General features: G+C 36.0%; 1 protein-coding gene across 1 annotated transcript in view; it reads left to right on the top strand.

Moving 5' to 3' along the window:
* The first annotated feature begins 15292 nt into the window (after nt 1–15292).
* The window catches only part of ASPH (aspartate beta-hydroxylase), a 95524-nt gene continuing 84871 nt past the window's right edge, over nt 15293–25945 (top strand). The window contains exons 1-3 of the mRNA XM_010291727.1: nt 15293–15308; nt 18183–18332; nt 20423–20491. Of these exons, the coding sequence (XP_010290029.1) occupies nt 15293–15308; nt 18183–18332; nt 20423–20491 (235 nt within the window). The remainder of the gene's footprint in view (nt 15309–18182; nt 18333–20422; nt 20492–25945) is intronic.

Below are 25945 nucleotides of genomic sequence, written 5' to 3'. Positions count from 1 at the left end.
AGCTTTATGTGCTTTTATAGCATTCTTAAGCATAGCACAACATGCTTGAAGGAGGAAAAAAGTATATACTTCTGGAGCCACTGTGCCATTCTGCACGCTGCGCTGAAGAAAGGAAGTCCTTTTATCAAAGGTTGAGTGTTTGCTCCTAACTTCTTCGGTTTTGAGCTTGACATGCACAGGGCTCCAGTGGTGAAGCATGGTGGCAACACTGAAGTGATATCTGTTGTTCACCTTTGAATATAGCAGTTTTATGGAGGACAGCGTTAATTAAAGGATCAACCATATAGGATTAGTTTACCTGTCACATGATGAATTAAGAGAAAAAGATTTCAAATATACTTAAGCTTAAAAGAGTTTAGAGATGATATTACAGTGTTCATATAAGTGTTTATTTTGTTTTATTTATCCTTTTTTTTAAATCCTTTTGCAACAATTGATGGCCTATGCTGTAGAGTCTATATTACACTTTTTGCTTGGACTGGAGGTGCTCTGGTCACCATCCAGTATTAAGCATGCTAAATACAGATTTTCAGCGATAACTAACGTATTAAGAAAATGCATCCCTGGTATAATTTTGAATACTAAACATGGTTCTGTTAGTATTTTAAATATCACTTTAAACGTTTGTTAAGATTCGAAAAATAAATTTATCAGGAAACTAAATCTCTGACTAAGTATAAAAATATTCTGTAGGTTTTTATTTTCAATCTGAGTAAAATTTTATCTCTTTGTATTAAAAAATATCTGGTTTGTGTAATTGCACCAGGGACTCCTTATTTACTGTTATCTGTGAGGGAATGAAGCAGTATGAGTAATGTGTTAGGCACTCTCCTAAGATGTAACCTCTTAAATTTAGACAAATATTTTGTTAGTTGCAGCAACTCCTGGTTAGAATCCCTTGGACAACCATAGAAACTAGAGCAGGAAGCTGATGCTGTTTTTGCAGCTGCAGAAAGGGGTAATGGGTGATTACTCCTGTACGAATAAAGGAACAGCTAGAGTAGCACACAGTAAGCCAGTAAGCCTTCCACAGTTGAGAGATTTGAAAATGAGATGAGGAAATAATTTTGAGATAGCTAGTAACTGAGACTCTGAAGTATGGAAACCTCAAGTTTGAGGCAGTTATTGATAATGTTATAGTATTCGCTTTCACAGCCGTTCATCGGAGAGGATGTGGCTTCTTGCCAAGGTTTCAGGGCTCTGAAACCACTGAAGCTGACAGCACGTCTAAAAATCTGTGCACTGAAGGCAATGCCTGCATCTGAATGTAGTTATCTGCTTTTAGGTTTCTGCATCAGAAAATATTGACAGTAATCTTACAAATAGATCAAATCTGAAATAGTTCTAAATGTAATGTTTATATAGGTGTTTTCAGACTCACTGAACTGTCAGAAGTGGAACTAAATATTTTTTAGAAAGCGAACTCATAACTTTTAGTTTCAAAAGTCATATATTAGAAATTACCAAATCAGTGCTAATGAAAAAAAATATCTTTGTGTTTAAGCTTTGTACTGCTACTGGTGGATACTTCTTTGAAAGTGGCGTTTACAGAATTGTATGAATAAGCCAATAAAGTTATTTGGAGTACAGGAGTGAAAACCAGGTCAAAATTTGACAGTTTGAGGATACTTAGAGAGGGAGACATGTGTTTGTTATTATCTTTACTGGAAAGTTTGGCTTCTTGTCACTAGCCTACAGAATCCATTATAAAAACTGTGTCCTCTCAAAAGGAAGAAAATAAATTTTAAACAGCTAGATGAAGTAATAGATAGTTGCTGGAATATTACTTAAAGCTTCATTAGATGAGGTAGAGTTTTGGTACAGGAGCAAATGGATGTCACCTGGTCATGAATTAATGCCCTCAAATTTCATGACATGGGAGATTTGGAAATGTCTCGGGCATTAGCATATAGTTGTGGAGAAGCCTGCCAGCAGGAGTGAGGGTCAGCAGCCCAGCTACTTTTGAAACACAGATGGATGCAAAAATATGAATTACTTTGTAAGCTGTGCTTACTTACAGAAGTAAGAGTACTGATGATAAGGCATCTACCATTATATTGCTGTGTGGGTGTCTTTTGTCTTATTCACGTATGCAAGGACTTACATAATTCTCATTGATCATATAGTTGTGCAATGACTGCTGTCTGTTTTCTTTGTATTTCTAACTACAAGTGGGAGAGTAGTTCTCCAGTAAGCTAGGCTATACATAAACCACCTTTCCAACAAAAGGCAGTCTGTATGTACTGACAACTGTATTTTATATTAAAAAAAAAAAATCCTACCTCTGCTAGTTCTGCAGCTGTGTTGTCATCACACAGATGGTAATGAAAGAACTCTACTGTTGCTTTGATAAATTTTCTTTAATCTCCATAATAATGATTGAGATTATCTTCTGGCATCCTCTACTTTTCTATGCAAGGTCCCAGAAGATGTTTGATTTCACTTTATCTTGTTTTAACCATGTAGTTTCCTTATATATTAAAATGCAAATGTATTGCCAAGCTTTTAACTCGTTTTACTCATCTTTTGGACCTCCTAAGGTCCCGTAATCTAATCCTCTCATTAATTTCTGGCTTTTCATCTTTCTTCAAATTTGTGGGATTTTTTGGTATGTGTTCAAGTTGACCTGATGTCCTTATCCAAATGCAATTTTGTGCTAATATTAATTTTTTTTTAGTTAACAGTATAACTTCTAGAAAGATAGTTGTGCCTGTTAATTCACATGAACTTTGACATTTTATCTCATCTCTATTGTAAAGACTACTTCATAGTGTACTTTCTCTGTATGAGGCTCTTCATTAGCTTTTACATTTACCTAAAGAGTAGAGAAAGTTCATCAGCTAAACAGGTCCCTTTTTTCCTGCTAAAGCATTTTTGTTGGCTCTTGGGGAGGTTGAACTTCGTATCACTGTTTCCGATGCTTTAGGTGGGATTGCCTGTGTCTTCTCTGGTCTCTCTCAGCTATCCAGCTGTGCTGTGGTATGACATCTCCTTTTCTTACACTATGGATTCTATGTAAATATGATGCTTCCATCTGTCTAAAAACTATGTCTCTCTAATTTCTAATCTGATCTACTGGCCAGTGTGCTTGCTTTATGCTCTTGACTTTGGAATTGTATAGTGTATTATCTGATTTCTTGTGTTACAATCTATCCATTATTTCCTTCTTCATTTTAATTCTAATGGACGATTTTCATTTAATTGGACAGCTGAGCCCAGAGAGTTGTGAACAGAGCTAAATCCAGTTGGCAGCCAGTCACAAGCAGTGTTCCCCAGGGCTCAGTACTGGGGGATGGTCTTGTTTAATATTTTTATCGATGATCTGGATGAGGGGATCCCAGTGCACCCTCAGTAAGTTTGCAGACAACACCAAGTTGGGCAGGAGTGTTGATCTGCTCAAGGGCACGAAGACTCTGCAGAGGGATCTGGACAGGCTGGATTGATGGGCTGAGGCCAACTGTATGAGGTTCAACAAGGCCAAGTGCCGGGTCCTGCACTTGGGTTGCAACATCCCCCTGCAACGCTACAGGCTTGGGGAAGAGCTGGACAGACCCTTCTCTTGGGGAGGTGTTCTGCCTCCCTGGGGCCTGCGGTAAGGATGTCATTAGGGTACTTCTCAGCTTGGTACAGCCCTCCGACTATTATCCACTACTGCTTTTCCATGTGGGTGGCGATGAAGCAGAGTGGCTGGAAAGCTGCCCAGCGGAAAAGGACCTGGAGGTGCTGGTTGACAGCCGGCTGAACATGAGCCCCAGTGTGCCCAGGTGGCCAAGAAAGCCAACAGTGTCCTGGCCTGTATCAGAAATAGTGTGGCTGGCAGGAGTAGAGAAGTGATTGTACCCCTGTACCGGGCACTGGTGAGGCCGCATCTTGAATACTGTGTTCAGTTTTGGGCCCCTCACTAGAAAAAAGATACTGAGTTGCTTGGAGCGTGTCCAGAGAAGGGCAATGAAGCTGGTGAAGGGTCTAGAGCAACAGTCACATCAGGAGCAGCTGAAGGAACTGGGGTTGTTCAGTCTGGAGAAAAGGAGGCTGAGGGGAGACCTTATTGCTCCCTACAATTACCTGAAAGGGGCTTGTGGTAAGGTGGGTGTTGGTCTCTTCTCCCAAGTAACTAGTGATAGGACAAGAGGAAATGGCCTCAAGTTGCGCCAGGGGAGGTTTAGACTAGTTATTAGGAAAAAATTTCTTTACTGAGAGAGTGATCAAGCATTGGAACAGGCTGCCCAGGGAGGTGGTGGAGTCACCATCACTGGACGTGTTCAAAAAACTTGTAGACATGCACTTTGGGACATGGTTTATTGGGCATGGTGGTGTTGGGTTGATGGTTGGATTTGATGATCTTAAAGGTCTTTTCCAACCTTAATGATTCTGTGTAATCCTTAGGAAGAAGGGTATTAAGGTGTTGGAGGTCATAAGTGAGATGTAAATTTGGGATGCTGTATGGAGCTTAACAAATGTTTTGACTGGTTTGTCCAAGCCTTAACTCCTAGTGTTTGCTGAAACTAATACAAATTCTCATGAATTCAGTTAGTGTGCTGCTTAGCGTTTCGATTTGGCTATTTAAACTCAGTGTTAGAATATTTTCTTGTAACATCTTTTTGGAGTGTTTACTTTCTTAGGGTTGCTATATGACTATTGGAGACAAATGAGAAATTCTTTATCTGTGTCTCACTGGTGTAATCTTTATATGCTGTTTTAGAAATGTTGCGATTTCTTCACGCAGCTTATCCTATTGCCTAATTTGCTTACAGCTAGTCACAGATCTTTAATTTTTACCATTAGTGCCAGATACTACTATTTGTTTAAACAGTTTGGCACAGACAGGTCAAAAACATGTCTGTGTATTTGGAACAAGATGGATGTAACAAAAAAAGTTGATTATGATGTGTGAGACTGATCCTAGATCACTGAATTTTAATGGTATTTGTGTACTGGTACGTAATAGCTAACTATTGCTTTCAAAGTGTGAACTGCTCATGTCAGTGACAAAATAGCTAAATAACAACTGTGTACGTGTGTCTGTATATTTCCTCCCTAAATCTTCAGAAAACCCTAAAACGTGCTAATACGAATAGGAAAACCATGAAAATGGGGACAGCCACCTCTTTGTGATTCATCTGTCTGTCTTGTTCAGGGTGGCCTTTCTGGAAAACATTTTAACATATTGTAAAATAATCTGCCAAATTCAATAGTGGAAGCAACAGTAATGATCCAAACATCTGTAATTGTAACAGTGCCATCAGTGAAACTACTGGTTTTGCTGGGGTTTCCCCCCTCTTTTTCTTTCTTTTTTTTCTTTTTTAAATGTCTTGTACAAAACTTGAGGCAGTAACTCTTCAAACAAGACACTTTGCTTATCTCCGATTAAATGAAAGTGATGTAAATAACATTCTTAAAATTGTTGACATAGGTATTCTGCTGCATACATGAGCAGATTTGCATTGGAATAGTGAGTCCTTGATATATGTCTTCATTCATTTGTCTAGAACTAGAGTTAAATGAGCTCTAAATCCTAAAAAGGCAACTCTGTCATCTCTTAAGTCCATCTGTATGAAACTTTCTATATGCTGTTAGCTATTGACAGGTATGGCAACTTGACTGCCGAGGTCACCCTGCAATGAAAAATGATCAATTTGAACACAGTATACACTTTTATGACTTATTTTTCCATGCTGCCTGGCATTTGGATTTCTTCCCTTTGCTTTTTCTCAAGAAAGTATTATTTCTAGTTTTAAGATTGATACCTAAGGGTAGCAGGGTTAACATAAAAACAGAGAGAGCGTGATACTTTCTCTCTATCAGTACATTTTTCTCCTTACAAATTCTGGAGCACTGGGAGATTCTTCTCCATGCTTCCAGAGATACTGCCACGTGGTAAAGATATCAAGAAAAGTTCTCCAGCCCCTTTTGATCCAGGTGTGGGCTGAAATCTTGGGCCTGCTCTGTGTTGTCTAGTGTATTTTACCTGCATGTAGGAAGTCATTGTGGGATAAAAGATACGGTGGTTCAAATATGGAGGAGCCTTGCACTTGACAGCTGTAAGGATGTCTGCTTTAGTATAACTTTCAGAGCATTTTGTTAAGAGTTTAAATGGTACATAAAGGAGGTAACTTTTTTCAATAGCCTTTTGGGGATAGAGCTTGTTTAAAATGTTAGGTGGAGAACCTCCAGTATCACTAATAATCTCAGGGAGACAGAAAATTGGAGTACATTTTCTCAGATTTTGGCAATTAAGCTGAGCATGCACCTGAAAATTTCCCATCAGAGGTGGTAGCTAGTCTAGATTCAGACTGCAGGGATGTATATTGTATTGGGGGATTAAGGAGTTAAATCTTGTTACACTTCAGTGCTATAGGTCTGCAGTCAGCTTAATCTAGTTCTGAGGTTACTCTGCAGTCTTCTTCTTTCCAGTTTCCCTTCCTTGTACCTGAATTACTAGCTGTGCAGGTGCTAGGTGAACCACACAGGCAACCAATAAGCCGAAAGCTGACTCTTTCTTTTCACCTCCAGATTGGCTCAGCGTACAGCTTTATGGGAAGTCTTTTGGGTAAAAGGGAAGAGATGACAAAGAGTGGCTAGGCATCAGGGGAGGGTGAGGTTGAACCTAGTTTTATGTTTGATCATGTAATCATGGAGCCATGGTGTGAACATAGAAGTTTAATGGTTTGGCTGGATATTTAAGTGCTTCAGTAAAGACAACAAAATCTACTAGCAGCAGAAGGCATGTATATTAAGGTTATTTCTAATTACATAGCGCATAAAGAGCTGAGATTTCAATATTGCTCTTTCTTTAAACTGAAAACCCCTTTACTGATCACCTGTATGAAAAGAAGTTCATTTTCAGCTGGATGTCTCTCAATCACTTTGAAACATGTAATAAGTGTTCCTGTGCTAATTCTTAATGTTGAATTCTTCATTGTAGAGAACTTGAGCAGTGAAGTTCTGATTTACCCCAAGTGGTTCTTTCCTGATGAAGATCACAAACTGGTAATTTGTGTGATAGCCTGCAGCAATCTTTTTCCTAACTGCATCCTACAGGCTAGCTCTTTGCATGGCAGTTTTGAGCTATGCTTTGAAGTGGAAATCATAACTCTGTTGTGTGTCTTTAAACACAGTGGAAATTAAGTATGCAGATAAGCACATATACTGAGTTTGAACAGACTGGAGTATGTGTGGTTCAGCTTCATTAGAACTTTTTAAATGAAACAAATTTTAATGTCCTTCACATGGAGTTCCAATATTACTATGCATGTACTTAACCCAGTGTAACAAATGCTACCAAGCTGTTTCTTTGAAGACTTTCTTTATAAAATGTTTAACAATTCGGGGTTTTGTAACTACTGAGTAGTGGTTTTCTTGTTTTACAATGTTATTTCCTGAGGTTCTGTTTAGTAATGAATTGTCAATTATCATTCAATGTAACATATCTCACTTTTTCATCTTCTCCACTAGTGTGTTTTGGTTTGGGGTTTTTTTGTTTTATTTTTAGTATTATTAAAGACGGTTCACATAGAGGTTTGTAACTGTGGGATTATTTCCATAGTAACTGGAGGACACAGCTATATCTTTTGAAGCAAGAAAGTTGTGAAAAGAGCAATACTTTTGCAACTGAGATCTCCTAACAATGTATTTTAACAACTATTTATGAGACTGTAGGTATGAGATACCTGAAAACTCTTTTGAACTCTGTAGGAGTTGCAGATACATAGCACTTCTGTGAACTAACACCTAATTAAATTAACTTGGTATCAGACTTGAAACTTTGATAAGTTTTAGGCATTAAAGAGAGGATTTTAAAATGTTCTTTTTTCCATGAGCAGAAACTTGAGAATAGCAGAGTTGTAGATACTTGCATGGCAACTCAAGTTTTATTTGCTTCTATTTGAAACTCCTTCAAACCGTGAGGAAAATTGAAAGCAATGAAACAGCATCATCTGTTTTCTTTCTTTTGTGGCTTAATTAGGACTTGTTGCTAAAACAAATTGATGTGACCCACATTACAGGATAGGAAAATGGAACAAGCAAAAAATACCCTAAAATTAATACCAGTGTGCTATACACAGAGATGAGGATTTTCGACCTTATGTAATAGAAACTTTTTTAAAGGTCACCACCAGCAGAATTTGCATGTTCTGGGCTTAAGTATTTCTTGTGTTTCCTCTCCACATTTACCTTTCCTGAACTCTGCTCTGGCCTAAATACAACCAAATATTTAATTAACCTACTAATTATGTAGGACTATTGGCGACATTAAATCATTCAAATACAAGATAGGTAGATTGTGTAACTTTAAATCTTCTTACTTCCAGATGTTCTGTGGGAGAGAGCTGGTTAATCAAAATAACAGCTATTGAAAATCTGTATCTGCACAGTTAAAAATTGAAATTAATTTTATCTCCTGATCAGTGTTCTAGCTGTTTTATATATAATAATGTCTCCTGTAGCAGGAGACAAAGTAAAATTTCTTTGTAAGCTTGTATTTTTAACCTTGAATTTCTTGGCTTGGTGTTTAAGTAAGTTTACAAGAGGCAAGTTCTGCATTCAATTTTGGACATCGATTCTATTTTGTTTTGCATACACATAAAAATAAAACTTGAGAAAATTGGCTAAAGTTTGGGAGAAATATCAGAATATAACAAGGTGTCCTTTTCTGTACAAATCTATTTAGATTAGGTAAATAGATAACACAAAATATTTTTGTTCTGTCTTTACAGGACTTTTATTTTTTCCTGAAGTGCTAACTCTCTAAGCCTGTTATTGTACTATCTCTAAGGTTGTGGAGAAAAAGTTTTTTTAAAAAAAGAAAAGTAATCCAAACTATTCAGATAGAATGTGATGGATACATTAGATACTGCTTTAAATATATTCCTCTTGATAGTCAGTATTCATTATAAAACTCTTACAAGTTGTAAACAGTGTCATTATTAGTCATTTAAGCTCTGTGCACATCTGTGAATATTTTTTCCTTGTGATAAGTCCTAAACAAAGAATTATTTTAAAAAATCTTCATCTGAATAACCAAAAAGAAAAACACGAAACATGACTTGGAGAAAATTTCACTAGCTTTTGAAAGTGATCATCTTTCTAGCACATTTAGAAAAGAAGCAGGTGCAGATTCAGGATTTTCTCTGGTTAACATCCATCTCTCTATTCATTTTTACCTCCTCTGACTTCAGCAGTTACGCTTAGCTAAACAGAACTCCAGAGGAAAGTTGTTAACAGCAGCAGCTCTTAGGAAAGCAAACAGCTGGTCTCTTCAAACCTCAGTGAAAAGTGTGGAGCTAGCACTGAAAGTAGAATTCACTATTGTACTTTATTTGGATAAAGTGTCTTTGACAAGTCTTACGAAACTGTGCAACATTCTAGGACAGAAGTTCTCATTAAGTTTCTTTTGTCTTTAATTTGTGACTGTTTTTCTCTTAGAGAGAAAAACTTCTGTTTCTTTAAAAAAACACCACAAAGCTAGTCATTCTTGTGATGTTTCTTTTATGAGTAGATTCCTTCTGAATAAATTTTCTGCTTTTTGTTGTGTATGCATGTCTTAGAAGAATCGTTTAAATGGAAAGCTATCAGAATTTGTTCATCGGTTATAGTCAGAATAAATGTTACTACATAAGAATTATAATTTTAAAAAAACATCCTGGGAATGATGCTTGACTTGAGTCAGCCAGATGATAATCTTATTCTTGTTTTGTGTTGGATTTTTTCCTGAAGAATAATTGATTCTCACTTCGAACAAATCACCTTAGCTTGCAACTAAGAAACTCTTCGAAATATTGTGGTGCTTCCTGTGAACCAGAAAGGTATCTATAGGCTTAAAAGTAGTTTGGACAATAACAGTTTATATTCAGAAATGGGATGACTTTTTAAAAGTATTGACCACCTCTCTCTATAAACTGAATTTAAAAAAGGAAAAAATCTACATGTATCTATTTTACTTGAAGTATATTTTCAGATAATAGGATTGCAGATCTGATTCTGTGTAGAACAGGGCTGTAAAGAGTGGTTTCTTCTGTGCAGTACTTTAGTAATTGGAGCTCTCACCCACGTTAGAGGAGAGAAAAATTTAATTCCACTTCATGAAGAAGAAAAAGTTAGTTGACTTTCAGTGTTGCAGCTGCTGTTTATGGGGTATACTTGAACAGGAGTGAGAGTGTATTTTAAGTTCTTCTTGGGATTGTTCCAATCCAACATGAAACAGATTCAGCCTGCTGAGAGGGAGCATGATGATAGGCCTTTACGTCTGGAGTCCCCTTTCTTACCTAGAAATTAGGAGAAAAACTGGGCTTTAGTCTTGGTTCTGCGGAGTTCCTCTCTTACAAATTGCTGTTGTGGCCAGTTAAGAATTGACTGTGCATGAATAAACAGCTTCCTCGTGAAGGACTAAAATGGCTTTGTTCTCATACCCATGGCTATACTTAAAAATGTGTTTTAAACCTCCAAAGAAATTAAAACTCTGTTCTCTAGTAGAGAACTGAATCTCTGATCTTTCTGGTCAGATCTCTTCATCTTTCTGATTAAGTGTTGAATTCCAGGAGGTAGTTCAATGGAATCATTTAATCTTATTGAAGGGAGGAGCTTCCTTTCACTAGGGAATTTCAGCATGGCGCTTATAATCCTAGAGTTTTTTTACATGTTTTGTGATGCACTTCCCCCCTGTCCAACCCCTCCCCCCAACCCCGTTGGTCACCCTCAGCACCTCCACGATCATTCTGCTTAGTTGTCAAATCCTGTATTTATGACTTTGCTCTTGTTTTCGGTATTTATGTTCTTCTTTGATTGTTTGTATAGTAGGATACTTTACTATGAGGAATCATAGAGTCTTTGGGTTGGAAGGGACCTTTCAAGGTCATCTAGTCCAACCCCCCTGCAAGGAGCAGGGACATCTTCAACTAGATCACGTTGCTCAGAGCCCTGTCCAACTTGACCTTAAATGTTTCCAGGGATGGGGCATCTACCACCTCTCTGGGCAACCTGTGCCAGTGTTTTTAATCTTGTAGGGATTGAAAATTAAGGACCTTAAAGGTTTATGTGAGGGTTGATTATATTTGGAATAAGGAAAAGTTCCTCAAACACTAAAGTAAAAATCTGTGAAGTGGCAGCAGGACAGCCAAAATTGCCTTTCATTTGGCTAATTTATTATTTCAACTTCAATTTCTGGTCTTAGTGTTTTCTTTGAACTTACAGCTCTTTTTCTGTTCCATCCATTTCCTTGTTCCTAACTAGTAAGTTTCTGATTTAGTTTATTAAATTCCTTTGATAATATGCACAGGTATCTTTATAACCATGTAGATTAGATTATATAAAATGCAGAGCAGAGATCTAGTTTTTAATGAGAGTAATAATAATTAAAAAAAACATATTCCCCCTAATTTCCATTAAGTTTGCAGTGCTGAAGATTTCTTAGATGCCAAAAGGAAAAATCAATTTTGTATCACAAAGAATTTATATTGAGTTTATTAAAAGTAAACCTTTATCTTAAACTTTAGATCTTGTCTCTAAAGACTCTGATGTCATGATGGTTTGTAAAACAAAGAAAAATTTCTGAGTATGGATATTTGTGAAAATTTACAGTTGGAATATTTTATAAGTGATACCATAAGTATTGTAGTAAAAAAACTGTTTTCTCTCCGTTTACTTTACTTACAGAGAATTATGTCACCCTTACAAAATGAAAGAGTTTGTAAAAGCACATCAAAAGCTCAGATCTGTCCATCTGAAAGTATATTATTCCACCCTTGGTACACTGAATAAAAATTAAAGATTAAAATCTGTTTTATCTCTGTTTATAATCTGTTTACCACGATTGCATTTGCAATCATTGTGCTGTGTGGAGTTCTGAGAATGGAACAGTTCAACACACATGCTTACTGAGTCTAGATTTCAAAATGCATGTCACAAAAAGTGTGTGTATATATGCATACACATAGAGGACCTGTTTCACAGTAATGAGAGGGGGAAAGTTTGTATTTTAATAGGCGGGGGGAAACAGTGTCAACAGAGAATGATATAAACTTCCCTTTAATAGATATTGTACTCAAAATACTTGTTACAAACACCACCCAAAAAACTTTTGTGTAAAAACTGTTTAAAATTAACTACAATTTTATTACTGAGAATGGCTTGCAACAGTTGTTTTATTGTTAATCATATTGGAAAGGATAATTTAGCAAAAGAATGAAGTGCTAGTAGTTCATGTTGATACAGGAGAGGTTGTTTTCTGTCTTTGCCAGCTGCTAGTTCAGCTCTATTCGTTGTAGAACAGTTCTACTGTAACTTATTTTAGTTTTTTACTTCTCTCCCGCATCTGTTTTTTATCGCTCTGCATTTTGCTTTTAAAATGAGCTTGTTCTAAAGTCTCACTATGATCTAGCTGATAATTTTTATTTCTGAACTGCAATTTTTATATATTTCTCTGAGGTTAGTGTTTTGTTGTTTTTCCTTTTACTGTTTTTTTCTGATTTCTAGTAATTGCCTGCTGGTGTGCACCCTTCTCCATGTGATAATCCATAATTGCTTGCATGTTACTTCCTAATGCACCGTTGTGGGAAATAATTAGACACATAACAAAAACTTATAAGGCTTGTTGCTTTTAGTTTGGGTTCATAGTCGACATTTCTTTTCCTCTAAGCTTCTTTGCTTGCACTTTGGTAGTGATCTACAGGTGGAATTAATGTTGCCAGTCTTGATTGTCAATTACGCTTTTCTAAAATTAACTAAAATAGCATGGAGTGCATAGTTGTAGCAAAACTAACTTGAAAATATTTTTTAGATTTGAAACAGTGATACAAGTGAAGAATAATAACTTTGAATGTTAGTGAAGCAATTTGAATTGCTTCAAAAAAGAATGAACAGATTAACGTGCAGTCACAGTATTTGAACACAGTAGAACAAGACCTCACAAGAAGTCTGTGCTGTTGACTTAACTATTCCAATCTTGAATTGTGTTTTAAATATCTATTTGATTTAACCTTCGTTTTTTACAAAACTAACCAAAATTATGTTTTCTGGTATTTTGAACTATAGCATTCAGAGACATACATGTGTAAGCTATATTTTTCAAGGTGTGCATTAACGTTTGTTGTTCATGGGGGTTTATGATCACTTTTGTGGCCCTTTGGTCCATCTTCCTTCTGATGAGTCTGAAGAGTTTCTCCATTTTAGCTGTAGCCTCCCCTTTCAGGAAGGAAGATGTTTGTCTTTTCTTGGGAATACATGTTCGTACAATCAATTGATTTTTTTTAAAAGGCACAAGATAAGGCTGTTGGTACTTGGTTAAAGGTCAACATACATGTGTTAGTTCAGAATGGGAGTGTACATTTGAAGTTAATTTCTGGAGTGTTTCCACTCGATTTGCTTTTATTCGTTGTGCCATTGTCCCTAAATATACTTACTTAGGTTTGAGTGAAATGAAATAGAAAGGTATGCTGCAACCACTTATGGGCATGCTGCCAGCTAAGATCTAGTCCGGAGCAATTCCCTTAAAATACCTGTAATATGGACTTTAGATTCTCAGCGTCAGTTGTATGCTCTATGAACCCACTTGTAGTAAGATCTTGTATCTGCAAATGCAGGTGCAGCCGGAGTGAAGTTACAACAAATTGCCTAATCTTAATGCCTGTCAAAACAATATAGATTTTGTATGCAATAGACTACATATAATTGCATGTACAATTGTTTCCCTTAGTAAGGTGTTGATTTCTCTGTATATTTGGTGACTTTTATCCTTTGTTTAAATTTTCCTCCTATCTTGCTCTAAATTGCTTGTGCTTCACGTAAGGTACAGAAGTGTACTAGTCGGGAGGTCTTTCTTGAAGCATCTTTTCTGTTTGGTGTCTTAAAGTGGCTTTAACAATAGTTAAGATACCTAGTTATGGAATCAACTGCCTGTATTTTCTTTACATCTATTTGAAAAGTCTTAAACTCATCAGGGTGTTATTTATCACTTCTTTTCTCCCTTTAGGAATTTGGAAGTGCATTTGAGATTAGTTGCTGGATGTTAAAACCACAGGAGGTATATGTTGTTTTTCAAAGTAGCTGCAACAGTCTACTGTTCACTACATCTACCTGATGGCCATGTTATTTAAAGAAGTGTGGGGGAGGAAGGGCATAATGCTAGATCCTAAAGCTTTTATTAGGGTTGCAGTTAATAAGATACGAGTTTGCTTCTGTCTTCCACCCAAAAGGAGTGGCCTTTTGTTTTAAATGCAGTGGGAAAAGAATAGTTTGCTAAAATTGAAGATGTAAGTAAGTTGAATAGTGTATTAATGGTCTTTTTCCTCTGTTTCTGCCCCTTAAGAAGAAGAGAGTATGCTGATCATTAATCATTTGTGTTAGCTTTAAATTGCACCAGTAGTGTGCATATTGTCAGAATTTAAAGGAGGGGTGAGTCAGGTGAGTTAGTGTTAGTCCTTGCTGAAAAGGGAAGGCAATAAAGCAAAATCAACACCTCTGCTACTTGTAACAAATATGCAGTAGAAATTTTGCCTGGTTTACCTTTATGGCATGTGGTGTATTGTACTCTAGGGAAACAGGCTTTGCTTTGGCAAAACTGTCAGTAACCCTCCTTTGGGTCTGCTAGAAACAAATACGAGGTGTACCAGGGGAACAGTTCTGATCTGAAAATTCTTTGGCAAGAATGCTTGTGGTTGATTTCAAGTAATTCTTTCAGAAGACTCAAAACTACATTTTAGAAATTAACTGCCTTTTATTCTTAAAGTAGCTAGCAATTTTCAAACGACCAGTCTCTACAGGATACTTGGGAAGCCTGTGTGCCAACATGGAGAAAGTTTCTTGGGCGAGGGCCAAGTTAACAAATTCAAGCAGGCAAGCTTTGTGTCCAGACTTGTGTTTCAGTTTATGCTGATGGATTTAATGTCCTTAGAGTTCAGGCACTGAGGCATACACTGCAGCAAAAATACTACAGTATAACGTGCTTGGTTTCATTCGCTGCTGTTTGATGTTGGGGGATTAAGGGGAGGGGAAAGGATCAACTACCCAGGATGCTCTGTGAGGAGGAGTAAGTGAATTTGATTGTCGTCAGAACTAGATTGCCATATGAGTTCTGAAAAGCGTTTAGCTCCTGAGGATAACTGCTCTAAAAATAGATGTGGAGGAGAGGTTTCTCTTGGGTCCAGTTTCGGGTTCCAGCTGAGCTGGCTTTAGGAAACTTGTTTGCTTCTGTTGCGAGACTACAGTGAGGATAAGTCATTTCTTATTCTGCCTTCAGCGTTAGTTTTTGGAGATATCGACACACTCGCTCTCTCTGTGGAAATCAAGTGCTAATGTTATGGCTGACGACACAGGTATAATCCTAACCTTTTTGTGAACAAATGGAAAATGTGTAGTTGCAAATACCAGCAATGTCTGATTTTGTAATCAGCAAAATAACTGGCTTACTGTGGTATGTTGGTGTTTTCTAGCCAGCTTGCTGTTTGAGTGAGTGTTACAGGCTGCCTCTGTTTCTCTTTGATTAAATGTTCTCTGGAGTAGAGGTATTTCATGATTTTATGGCAGGTGGTTAACTGTAACTTAGTTTTTCTTGAGTAGAGCGCACATTGACGTAAGAGATATTGTTTTGTCTTCAAATATCTGACTTTAAAGTTATTTTTGGAGTATGTGAAATTACTAGGTGTATTTAATGTAAGCTGAAGTAAAAGGAAAAAGGTTTTCATACGTTTTTATCTAGGTGTGACTCTTAATGCAGGGTGGGTGAGATATAGGACTTGTAAAGATTTGCCGTGGAGGAATAGAGCACACTTTAAGACTTTCTGATGTCTGCATAAAGACATCTGGTGGTGTAAGCACAGGCTTACCAGAAATGGCAAGTGACCTACTTCTGACAGGCTGGCAGCATGTGCAGGGAAAGGGCTTGAATTGAGAATTAACTGTCTGGAATGAGCTCTGAGCCAGTGTCAGTCCTTGCAATGTTTTGTTCTGACCCTATGTGTAGGGTTATCTGTGCAGACCATAGGTAAATTTTATGTTACATAACTTTCATTTATATCAAAGTGTTGCATGATCAAGCTGCCGTGATTGAATTCTTAGCAGAATTTTTCAAGAGTTCTGAAAACAATTTTCCTGTAACATAAGAAGCCACAGCATAAAAATACATCTTTGTGACTGTTGTGAATGATATATTTATCTATATCTATCTTAAGAGGCAACTAGCTGTAAACAGTAGCAAACACTAAGGTAAATGAATAAGTAAGATTCTCTTTCCTGTTTGCCTTTTCTAATACCTAATTTGCTCTAGAACAAAGTTGTAACCTGGCATAATTTAAGAGGTTTTTAGCCTTAAGGTTTCATCTTAAATACATACAAAGCTTCCATTGACTGCATTGGATCACAGGAGTAGCTAAGTTCTGCTGTTACATAGCATAATTTTTTATTTCTGAATATTAACATTTCCAGCTCAAGTGTACTTAAAATAATTTTCATATACAGTTGATGATATTTCTGAACCTACTGGCACACACTGCTTGTCTTTGCCTCTATTTTCAGGCTACCTGTACATCTTTCACATGAGAGATGTTATGATAAGTTATGTACATGGACCTTGCACATACGAAATTAGGGTACTGTGGAGTAGCAAACAATACATGCCTGATATGAGGCTGTCATCTCGGTTTCTCTCTGAATATTATTGGACAGCCTATACCATGGCAACTTCATGTTTAATATAGCAAAGAAACAAAATAGTTGGTATTTGATATTTGTATGGAGTAGTCTTGGTAAAATAATTTTTTTTTTTCAATAAAATGCTGAGCTGAGTGAGAGCTGATGTGAGGGTTTTTTTATTGGTCTGAACTCTCTATATAGCACAATGTATGTAATAAAAGGTTAGTTTATTACGGCTGTGAACCTGATGGCAAGCAGGGTCTGAAGGTACTTCTGTATAATACCTATTACAGAAAGAAGTCAGTCAGTCACCAGTCTCTCATTACTCATCTTTCAGAGCTACTCCATTTTATTTTAAAAAGCAATCATGTTGATATTTAGCTGTTAAGCGTATTTTTTGTCTTTATCTATGATCAGTGTTGATAAATACGTCAAATATTACTTGCAATTAGTATGATAAAGTTAACTGCCTACCTTATTATATTATCATAATATTCATGACAGAGTTCCTAGAGTATTTCAAAACATGTAAGAAGTGGTTTTACTTCAATAACTAGGACTGAATGTGACCGATCGTGGCTGAACGGGCAAAGGCTCATGCTTAGAAGGAAAAAAAGTGCAGTACACTGGTAGACATGAAACTGCAGCCAAATGCCAGCCTTGCAGCGGTAGTATCAAGAGGCAGAAGAGTAGACCTTGAGCTTTGGAGAAAGGCCACAGGCATCTTTATGGATGCATATTTATTTACTACATGTCTGTCTCTTTCCCTAAAATGATCCTAAAGCAATGGACCGAGCAATTTATGTCTTATCTAGTGGGTGATGCCTATTTGAAACCCTATACCCATATGCTACGTTGAGGTCTGTCTTTTCCCAGTGGTTTGTTTATAACTTATCTTCCATATGTACCGTTATAAATGAAGCTGTGATTTGCGTTTTGCCTCTGTGTCATATTTTTAGTTGGTAGAGAGTCTGAACTTGTGTCTTACCCTTAATATGGTTTAGATTTCAGAGCCTTCTTAAGCTATTTGAATTTTCATGTTGATTCCATGAGCTAATTCAACCAGCTTTGAAACTTGCTTCCGAAGAAACGCTTTTCTTCCAAACTGTTTCCCTCATATTGCCCTCTGGTGGCAGTTTGAGAACTGGTGGCATAAATGCAGAGCAGCTCAAAAAGGCTGAGCACTGTATAAGTACACGCTAAAGGGGAGGACAGTTGGGATTTCCAACTAAGTTATTCAGTCAAATTACATGTGGGTTTTTGGTGTTTGGTTGGTGATAGGGCTTTTATTTAGATAATAGTCGAGCTTCCCGCCGTAATTCACAGCAATATGAAAAGTAACAGTTAAAGTTAAAAAACAGTTAAAGTTAAAAAAAACCACAAAACAAACAAAAAAACCAACAAAACAATAAAACCCCACCAAACCAAATAATAAAAAAAAGTGTTACTTAAATGTCTGTTATTCTATGTAGCCGTGACAAACAAGATTTATTATATCCTCAACCATAACTTTCTAACTTTTATCAAATCCATTTTTCCTATTTGCCTTATTTTAACAGAGAGTAAGCATGGAGGAGGCAAGAACGGAAAGAAAGAAGGTCTCTCTGGAAGCTCATTTTTCACCTGGTTTATGGTAATTGCTTTGCTGGGAGTTTGGACATCAGTAGCAGTTGTCTGGTTCGAACTTGTAGATTATGAAGAAGTTCTAGGTAAGAATTTTAAATCTTAAGATGCTTCTAATAATTATTATGATATACATTAAATGGACACTTTTAAATTTCTAGATAGATGAATTGACTACTGTGGTGTTTGTAAATGACCTACCTGACAAGAATAGGCTATGTAGTTCAAAAAGTACATTTCAATGCTGAATTCTATTATGGTGTTAAAATGGGATCCTCATAAGATTGGAAAAAGTTATTAACATACCACATTCAATAAAGAATTGAAGAAATCTCCAAGCATAGAGCTGGATCTCTTTGTGACATGTATACGGTATTTAACTTGAAATGGCAGCTAAATATACATTGTTTCAGTATAAGCTCTCAGAAACTTGCAACAGTGGTTGAAAGTGGGCAGCTGATCTTACCACTCCCCTGATGGACTGTGTTGCTTATAGTCAGGACAACTGATCAGTCATTGTCTTGTGAATGAGCTGTTGAATGACATCAATTTTAAGCTTATAACAGTAATAACTGTATCTCAATATGACAATGCTAAGATAGTACTGTTAATATAATATCTAAGGGTGAAAATTAATGTCTCAAATTTCAAGATATGTGCCCATAGGTAGAGCTGTTGTCCCCAATGTTGTAGGATTCAACATGCACGTTTGCAGCTGCTGGGTTTACAACCTTTACAGCTTTTCAAATCTGTTGGTACATAATTTTTCGATCTGGACTGATTTTAAGAGAAGCTTCTGGTTTGAAACTTAATTTGGTTTAGTGATGCAAATAATGGTTTCTATATTTTTACCATGCATGCAGCCAAAGCAAAGGATTTCCGTTATAACTTGTCAGAGGTCCTACAAGGTAGGATATTAGAGAAATAAGCTTGCTTTACCATCCCTTGACTAAAAATTTTGGTTTACTTTTTTGTGTTTTTGATTTTTCAGAGAATTACTATTCTTCTATAATGACATGAAACTCGGTCAATTCATATCTGTCTCATTCTTCCTGGTTTTGAAGATGATACAATTCTTATTGCTAGAGAATTATATTTATTCCACCAGCCTCTTGTGTTTGACCATAAACCGATAAAGATCCTTTCTAATTGATTTCTTCCATACAGTGGTAATGGAGTTATTTTTGTCTATTCTAGACCCAAGTCTGAACTTTTTCTTCCACAAAGCTGTTTTATAATTTTCTAAGTACCATATTAAGAACTATATTTCTTTTATTTTAATGGCAATTGAGTTCTGCCTCCATTTAGAGGAGGACAGGTGTAATAATAAACTGGCAAACTAGAAGGATTTAGAGTTCTTCTGCAAACAATGTGCAGAGTTTCAGTCCTATTAAAGTTATGTCTGAATTTTATCAAAACTAATTAGATAGCGCTCTACTCGCTTGGTGATCCCAGGACACTTCAAATCCTGATACCATGATTCTATGCTAAAAATTCTTTTCAAATATAAACTGGGTTCTACTTTTGCAGATACTTAGGGCTGGTAGAGGTGCAGTTTGAAAAAGAAAAGTGAGAAGTCTGTGTTAGTCACCCATAAAAAGATGGTCAACTTTTTTTGCCTGTAGTGAATGTTATACAGGTGTTGATAAAATTATGAATGTTTTTCCTTTGTCCAGGAAGTAGGTTGCTTACCTTCTCTTAACTTGGCACTGAAAATTATATACCCATCTTTTTTTTTTCTGAGAATTTAGAAGGGCAAGAAGCATATAATCAGAAAATAAATGGTGATTATTTGATTAGTTCGTGTTTTGTTATTTCTTTTTCCCTCAAATGTGTTGAACATTCCTTGTAAACTTAAATTTTACTCTAAGCAAAGCATGTTCACATAAAGTGCATCACTTAATTACAGATTTGTTTTAAATCTGTGAGCACCAAAGTAAACGTGTGGAACTAACTTGTGTTCAGTAAAGTCTAGGAAATGCAGAAAGAAACTTAAAATATTTGTAATATTTTCCAGGTTATTTAAAATGTGGTTAAGAAGGGTATAGCTAAATCATTAAAAGTAATATGGTAACAACCTAGCATTGACAGTCAACCATTGCACATTAAAAGCACTGTGCTGGAAACAAACTGCTGAATCCCTAATTCTCCATTCTTCCTCTCTTCGCATTTCTAGGCAAGCTTGGCATATATGATGCTGATGGAGATGGAGATTTTGATGTGGAAGATGCTAAAGTATTGCTAGGCAAGTACAAACACAGGTGGATTAATATATATAGTTCAGTTGTCATGTTCATGTTTGGTTTTTGTTTAATGTTAAAACAATACTTCTGTTTTTTCCTAATTGGTGAACTTAAATTGATTTAATTGTGGTGGGATTTTTTCTTCATTCAAGTTGTAGGATTGTGTGTGCAACTCATGGCAAGTTGTGTTCTTTTTCTCCTAATATAGCAGCGTAAGTGGAAAGCATTTAATTACTTACAGGATGATTTTTAAAGTTAGGTGGTTGATGCTGCTGTACTGACTGTTGAAAGATGGTTGTGATTATTAATAAATTTATGAGATGCAGGGCTTAAGATGCTTCAAGAGTTAAAACATTGTTTATATTAACATGTTAAGCCAGGTCCATTTTAAAATTAATTCAAGCTGGCCTTTGTACTTCTTGGGTGACTATTTGTTTAGCATATATTTGTCCTGTCTTTCCTCTATTCTGAGTTCTCCACAAGTCTGTTCATTTTCTTTTCCCTTCAGAAATCTTACATGACATGGATTTTTTTTTTTCTTTTATGTTGAAACATTGGTTTTAAGCTTCTGTTCCTTGTAGTTTGGGAGAATGTCTTTCTGCTCACTAGCTATCTTCAAAGGGAAATTTCAATCACTAGATATGTTTTGTGATATTGCCCTTCTACCTACATCTTCTAGCAGTTAAAGCACTACCATCAAACTAGTCAATTATTAGTGGTAGAACAATAGTATATTAGGATGTTACGGCTTGGTGTTTGGAACTCATACTCCATAGAAATCAGTTTATCATCAGTTTATTTTTCCCCACTTATGTTTGCAGAAATAAGCAAGTCTCTTTGGGGATTTCATTTGTTTAATCTCTTCATGGTTAAAGAAAACCCATGCAATCAAAATTACTGAACCAGTTTGCAGTGGTGTGAATGTGAGAGGCACTCCAGACAATCTCCAGTGCTCTGAACAATTTCAGAGCTACAAATTAGGTGTTAAATATGAATGGTGAATAAGCTAACACTTTGTATAGTTATAACCCTAATCTTTCTCTGTCTGTTACTTAGTGTGTAGAAAGTGGATATCAATCACTTGTGGGTCATATTAGTTGGATTCAAATTGCCATGGTGGTAGCCAGAAACATGATGCTGCTTTGTTATATCTCTGTTTTATGCAACCTGATATAGCTGGGAATTCTGCCGGTACATGACAGTGTTTCTATTATAAGATTGTCTTATCATGCATTTAAACTTTATACTTCATATGTGACATTAAAAGGTCACAGATCAAAAGTTGGTTTTACTATTTTTGAATGCTTACTTAGAAATGTGATTTAATCTCCTTTAAGTTTTAAGAGTGTTTTCTGCAGTACAAAGGAAATAGTAAATTTTGAAAAGTTACATGACATTGATAAAAAATTATGAATATAAAAATATTTTTTTACAAACTACTGTATAATAATATTAACTGAAATTCCCAGTAAATTATTGTGCTTGTTTGTATATAACAATTAATATGAACTAAAACAAAACACCACTATGCAGGCTAAAATTATTTATTTGATGCAGAAACTGGAAGACTAGATTCCTCTTTGAGGAATTTGTCTTCCAGAATTAAGTCTCTGTACTAAAGAAAACCAGGCAGTAAGCCTGTATGCAACTGCATTAGGGTAATTTTCTAAATATTGAATACATGGCTCCTTTTATATTTTATTTGTAAGGATTTTGTTAGAACATATGCCATGTTTGAAGCCATGTTATTTTCTGGAATTTTTCTCTGGGTCAGACTACCGTAACAGCAAGTGGTTTCTCTGCTAATTTAATACTGACTTAAAAAGGAGATACTACTGTTTGATGTTTAATGCTAGGAAGTCATATACTTTTTACCTTCTGTTCTTTAGTTGTTATTTAATACTGTATATTGAAATTGTGGCATGTACAGTGTTGTCCACTTCCACAATATTTAGTTTTCACTACAAATGTAACAATTTAATTTGCATGTTAATGATAAATATATTTTTTAGTTAATTTAGTTTTGAGAAATGCTTCTACCAGCATGACTTGGTTTTATATTTCAAAGAATAGTTTAGTAGCTGGTAACTTAGTAGTTTTCTGTACTACTTGGGCAACCTAAATAGAAAAATTAAATTTTATTATTTTATTTCTTGTATGTATATCGTATGATAGGGTCTGTTCTTTTTTTTGTTGAAATCAAAGGAGATTTGATAATTAAGTTCTCTTGAGGTATTTGTGTAATTTTAAAAACAGTGTGCAGGAAGTATGTTCTTCCTCTCTACCATGCACGCCCACCCCCTCCCTGCCCAGTAAGGGGAGGGGAGGGGAACCCCACCTAAAACCAGCCAGCCAACCAACCCCAAGTAGGTGTTGAGTTAGTTTTGTATCCATTTCTAAAAAAACTATCCAGGGTGGAAATGCAAACTTGTTGAAGCTAGTCTGCAGTTAACTTGCAGATTTCTTTTCACAGGTGTTTGTGAGATTCTGTTTACTGAATTCCTTTTGGTAATGGGAAGAGAGGCTTCTCAATCTGCTCCTTTGAGGGCTGCTGTTATCAATAATTCTCTACCCACTTTTTGTCCACTTCACTCTGATTGTTTTTTGAAAGAAGTTACTTTTCTCAGAAGGAGTGTTATACCTCTGTACTTGATAACTGAGTACAGAGAAACTGTGCCTTTAGGTGTATGTATTACCAAAAAATGCATGCATAGGGAGTACTAATGTCTGTTGTAATAGAATCTTTGGAGCCAAGCCACTTTTTATACTTCAGTCCTTTTTAACAAGCAACAATATCCTGAGAAATTCTACTTGAATGGCTGCAGTACAATTTTGGAACTGCAGCTACAATCAATATATTGTTGTGCATTTAGTTCAGAGTAGTCCAGTTATGCAGAAAATAGAGGAGGGGGGGAAGCCTAGTGTATCAGCAAACAAAGGGTAGTAAACATTAGAATACAAGCTGCTGTAAACCAACTTTTTTTCCCCTGGTTCACCCATAGTAGAAAAAGATGCCAGCAGTCGTACAAAGATTGCACATTAAAAGAATGTTTTTGTATGTTTCGGCTGTTTAGGATAAGTTTCATAACCTTCTCTGTTTTTCTCACATTCTACTGTAGCACCTTCAGATATTGAAGGCTTGCATTTAAAGGCTTATTCCTATAAAAGAGATTTTTGCAGGAGAAGAAAGGCTTTGTCTTGTTAAATCAATGTAGGCAAGCCCTCTGCCCCATTGGATGCAGTAACACTGTTGAATAGATAAAGATTTTACTCCTTGATCACTGTTTGATTTAAATTGTAATGTTTAGCCTTCTCTTGAAATAAAGTAGTTATTTCCTGCGAGTCACTGATTTAGCATGGCATGGCTGCATGATTGGGCAGTTCCACTTTTGTCACCAGTTTCTGGCACTTCTTACCATGCTTGTGTGCTTATCAGTAGAAGAGTTTTACTTTGGAAAGCAGTTCTTCTAGATTATGGGGATGAATGAAGGCCAAAAGTAGTTTGAGTATGAGTTAGTTTGGGTTTTTTTAATGCTTTTTAAGAAAGAGAAAAGATATATATATGAAATAATGTGTTACTTTCTGTAACTCTGTCTTGAAGTGTCTTGTCTTTTTTTTTTTTAATCCTTAGAGTCAAAGGCCATTGTATTAATCTTGGGTAGTTACTGTAAAGAAAGGGTTTGGGGTTTTGTTGTTTGGTGGTTTTTGTGGTAAAAACTATACAATGTATTCTTCAAGTTTCTATGGTTGCCTTTGGTGTCCTAATCTTTTCAAAGAAAATATGCTGCTGTACTCAATGTTGCGTTTTATAAAGATAATTGCCCAAAAGTCTTATTCTTGACTTATTGCAAGAACAGGGGCATTTGTATGGTTCTTCATGTGCTTGCAGAAATACTATCTAAAGCCTGGGGTCTTCTGTAACTGGTGTTTTGGGGTTTATTTTGTTTATTTAATTCCAGATTATGACAGAATAGAATGATACAAACATTTATAATTCTATGTTTATAACTTAGATGTTATGTTAGTTTTGGGTTGTTTTTTTAAATTTTTATTTCAGATTCAGATTTCCATTCTTAAGTAAATTACTTACTTCGGTTTATGTCTTCACATCTTGCTTGGTCCAAATTTTGAAAACAAACTAGAATGATGACTGACTACCGTGCATAAAGTTAAGTCTATAAAATTTAATTTTTATAGAACTAAGCCATGGAAGAAGTTGGAGAGGGATATTTATTATACCTTGATTGCCTCCTGGATTCAATCTGTCATTTTTAAACCTTTGGGCTATCCAGTGAAAAATTAAAGAGAATGGCTGGTCACTCAAGTAGAGGTTCCGGACATCCAGGTACAAGGATGTGGAACATCACGGACTTGGAAATTTCCTCAGAATTATCATTGGTACTTTCACGATGTCCTGTAAGAAAAACATGTTGAAATGCGTTAAATGTCTCTGCCATGAACTCTCTTGAATGTGTCATTAACCTGCACCTAATCTTGCTTTGTGGTCTGCATGTTCATCATGTTCACTTAATTTTATATCTCAACAACCTGTTTTCAGCCTTAGCCTACTTTTCTGCTTCTCCTTCCAACACAAATGAAGGTTTGTTCTGCTTAGAAGTGGGGGAAATTCCTCTGTCTCCTGGTTTAAAGCTTACCAATAATTGATATTTGTCATTGCTTGGTCATTCTGTTGTACTTTTCCCAGAATTGAGAAGTTGAAATGTTGTTTAGTAATAACTGTAAAACAGTGGATTTTAACAAAAAAAAAAAAAAAAAAAAAGAGGAGGGAAAAAAGAGCGCGTTAATCATGGCTTATTTGTATTTTAAAAACACCAGTTAGATCAGTGGGTCTCATAGCCCAAGATAGCAACTCCTGGTATCAGAGAGTTTAGAGATGACAAGCTCTTTCTTTACTGCTCTGGACATCTCGACTTTTTAGCTGTCTTTAGCCTGCTTGAGATTTTCTGTGTGACAGTATACACACCCTTTATAGTGGCTACCTATTCTATTTGTCTACTGTTCTATATATCTTCAGGTTTGGAATTAATTCCTGAGGATCACGTATATAACATAGAATATATATCATAGAAAAGATGATTGAGAAGCATGTTAAAAAAACCCAAACAAGAAAATAAACTGCAAAACAGCTCTTCCAGAGTCCTCACTTCTAAGCAAAATCAAAATTCTGCATGGTAGAATAAATGTTACCCTTAACAGTATGTCTGGGACAAGTTTGTTTAAATACTGTTTGCTTTTAAATGTTATTCTCAGCTATAAATTGCAAACTCTCAAATTTGAACATCATGGTTTAAAAAAAAAAAAAGGCAAATTGGATGATTTTAAGTAGTGGAGGATTTCTGTTATAAAAGTGTCTAAAGGTAAATGCTGCAACAAGAAAACGGAATATAAATGGATTCGGTTTTAGGACTAGGAAGAAGGCAAAACAAAGACGCTGC

The sequence above is a fragment of the Phaethon lepturus genome, unplaced genomic scaffold (genome assembly GCF_000687285.1).
Source record: "Phaethon lepturus isolate BGI_N335 unplaced genomic scaffold, ASM68728v1 scaffold9800, whole genome shotgun sequence".
NCBI classification, from domain to species: domain Eukaryota; kingdom Metazoa; phylum Chordata; class Aves; order Phaethontiformes; family Phaethontidae; genus Phaethon; species Phaethon lepturus.
The sequence above is the reverse complement of the archived record's forward strand: the minus strand, read 5'-3'. Positions and strand labels throughout refer to the sequence as shown.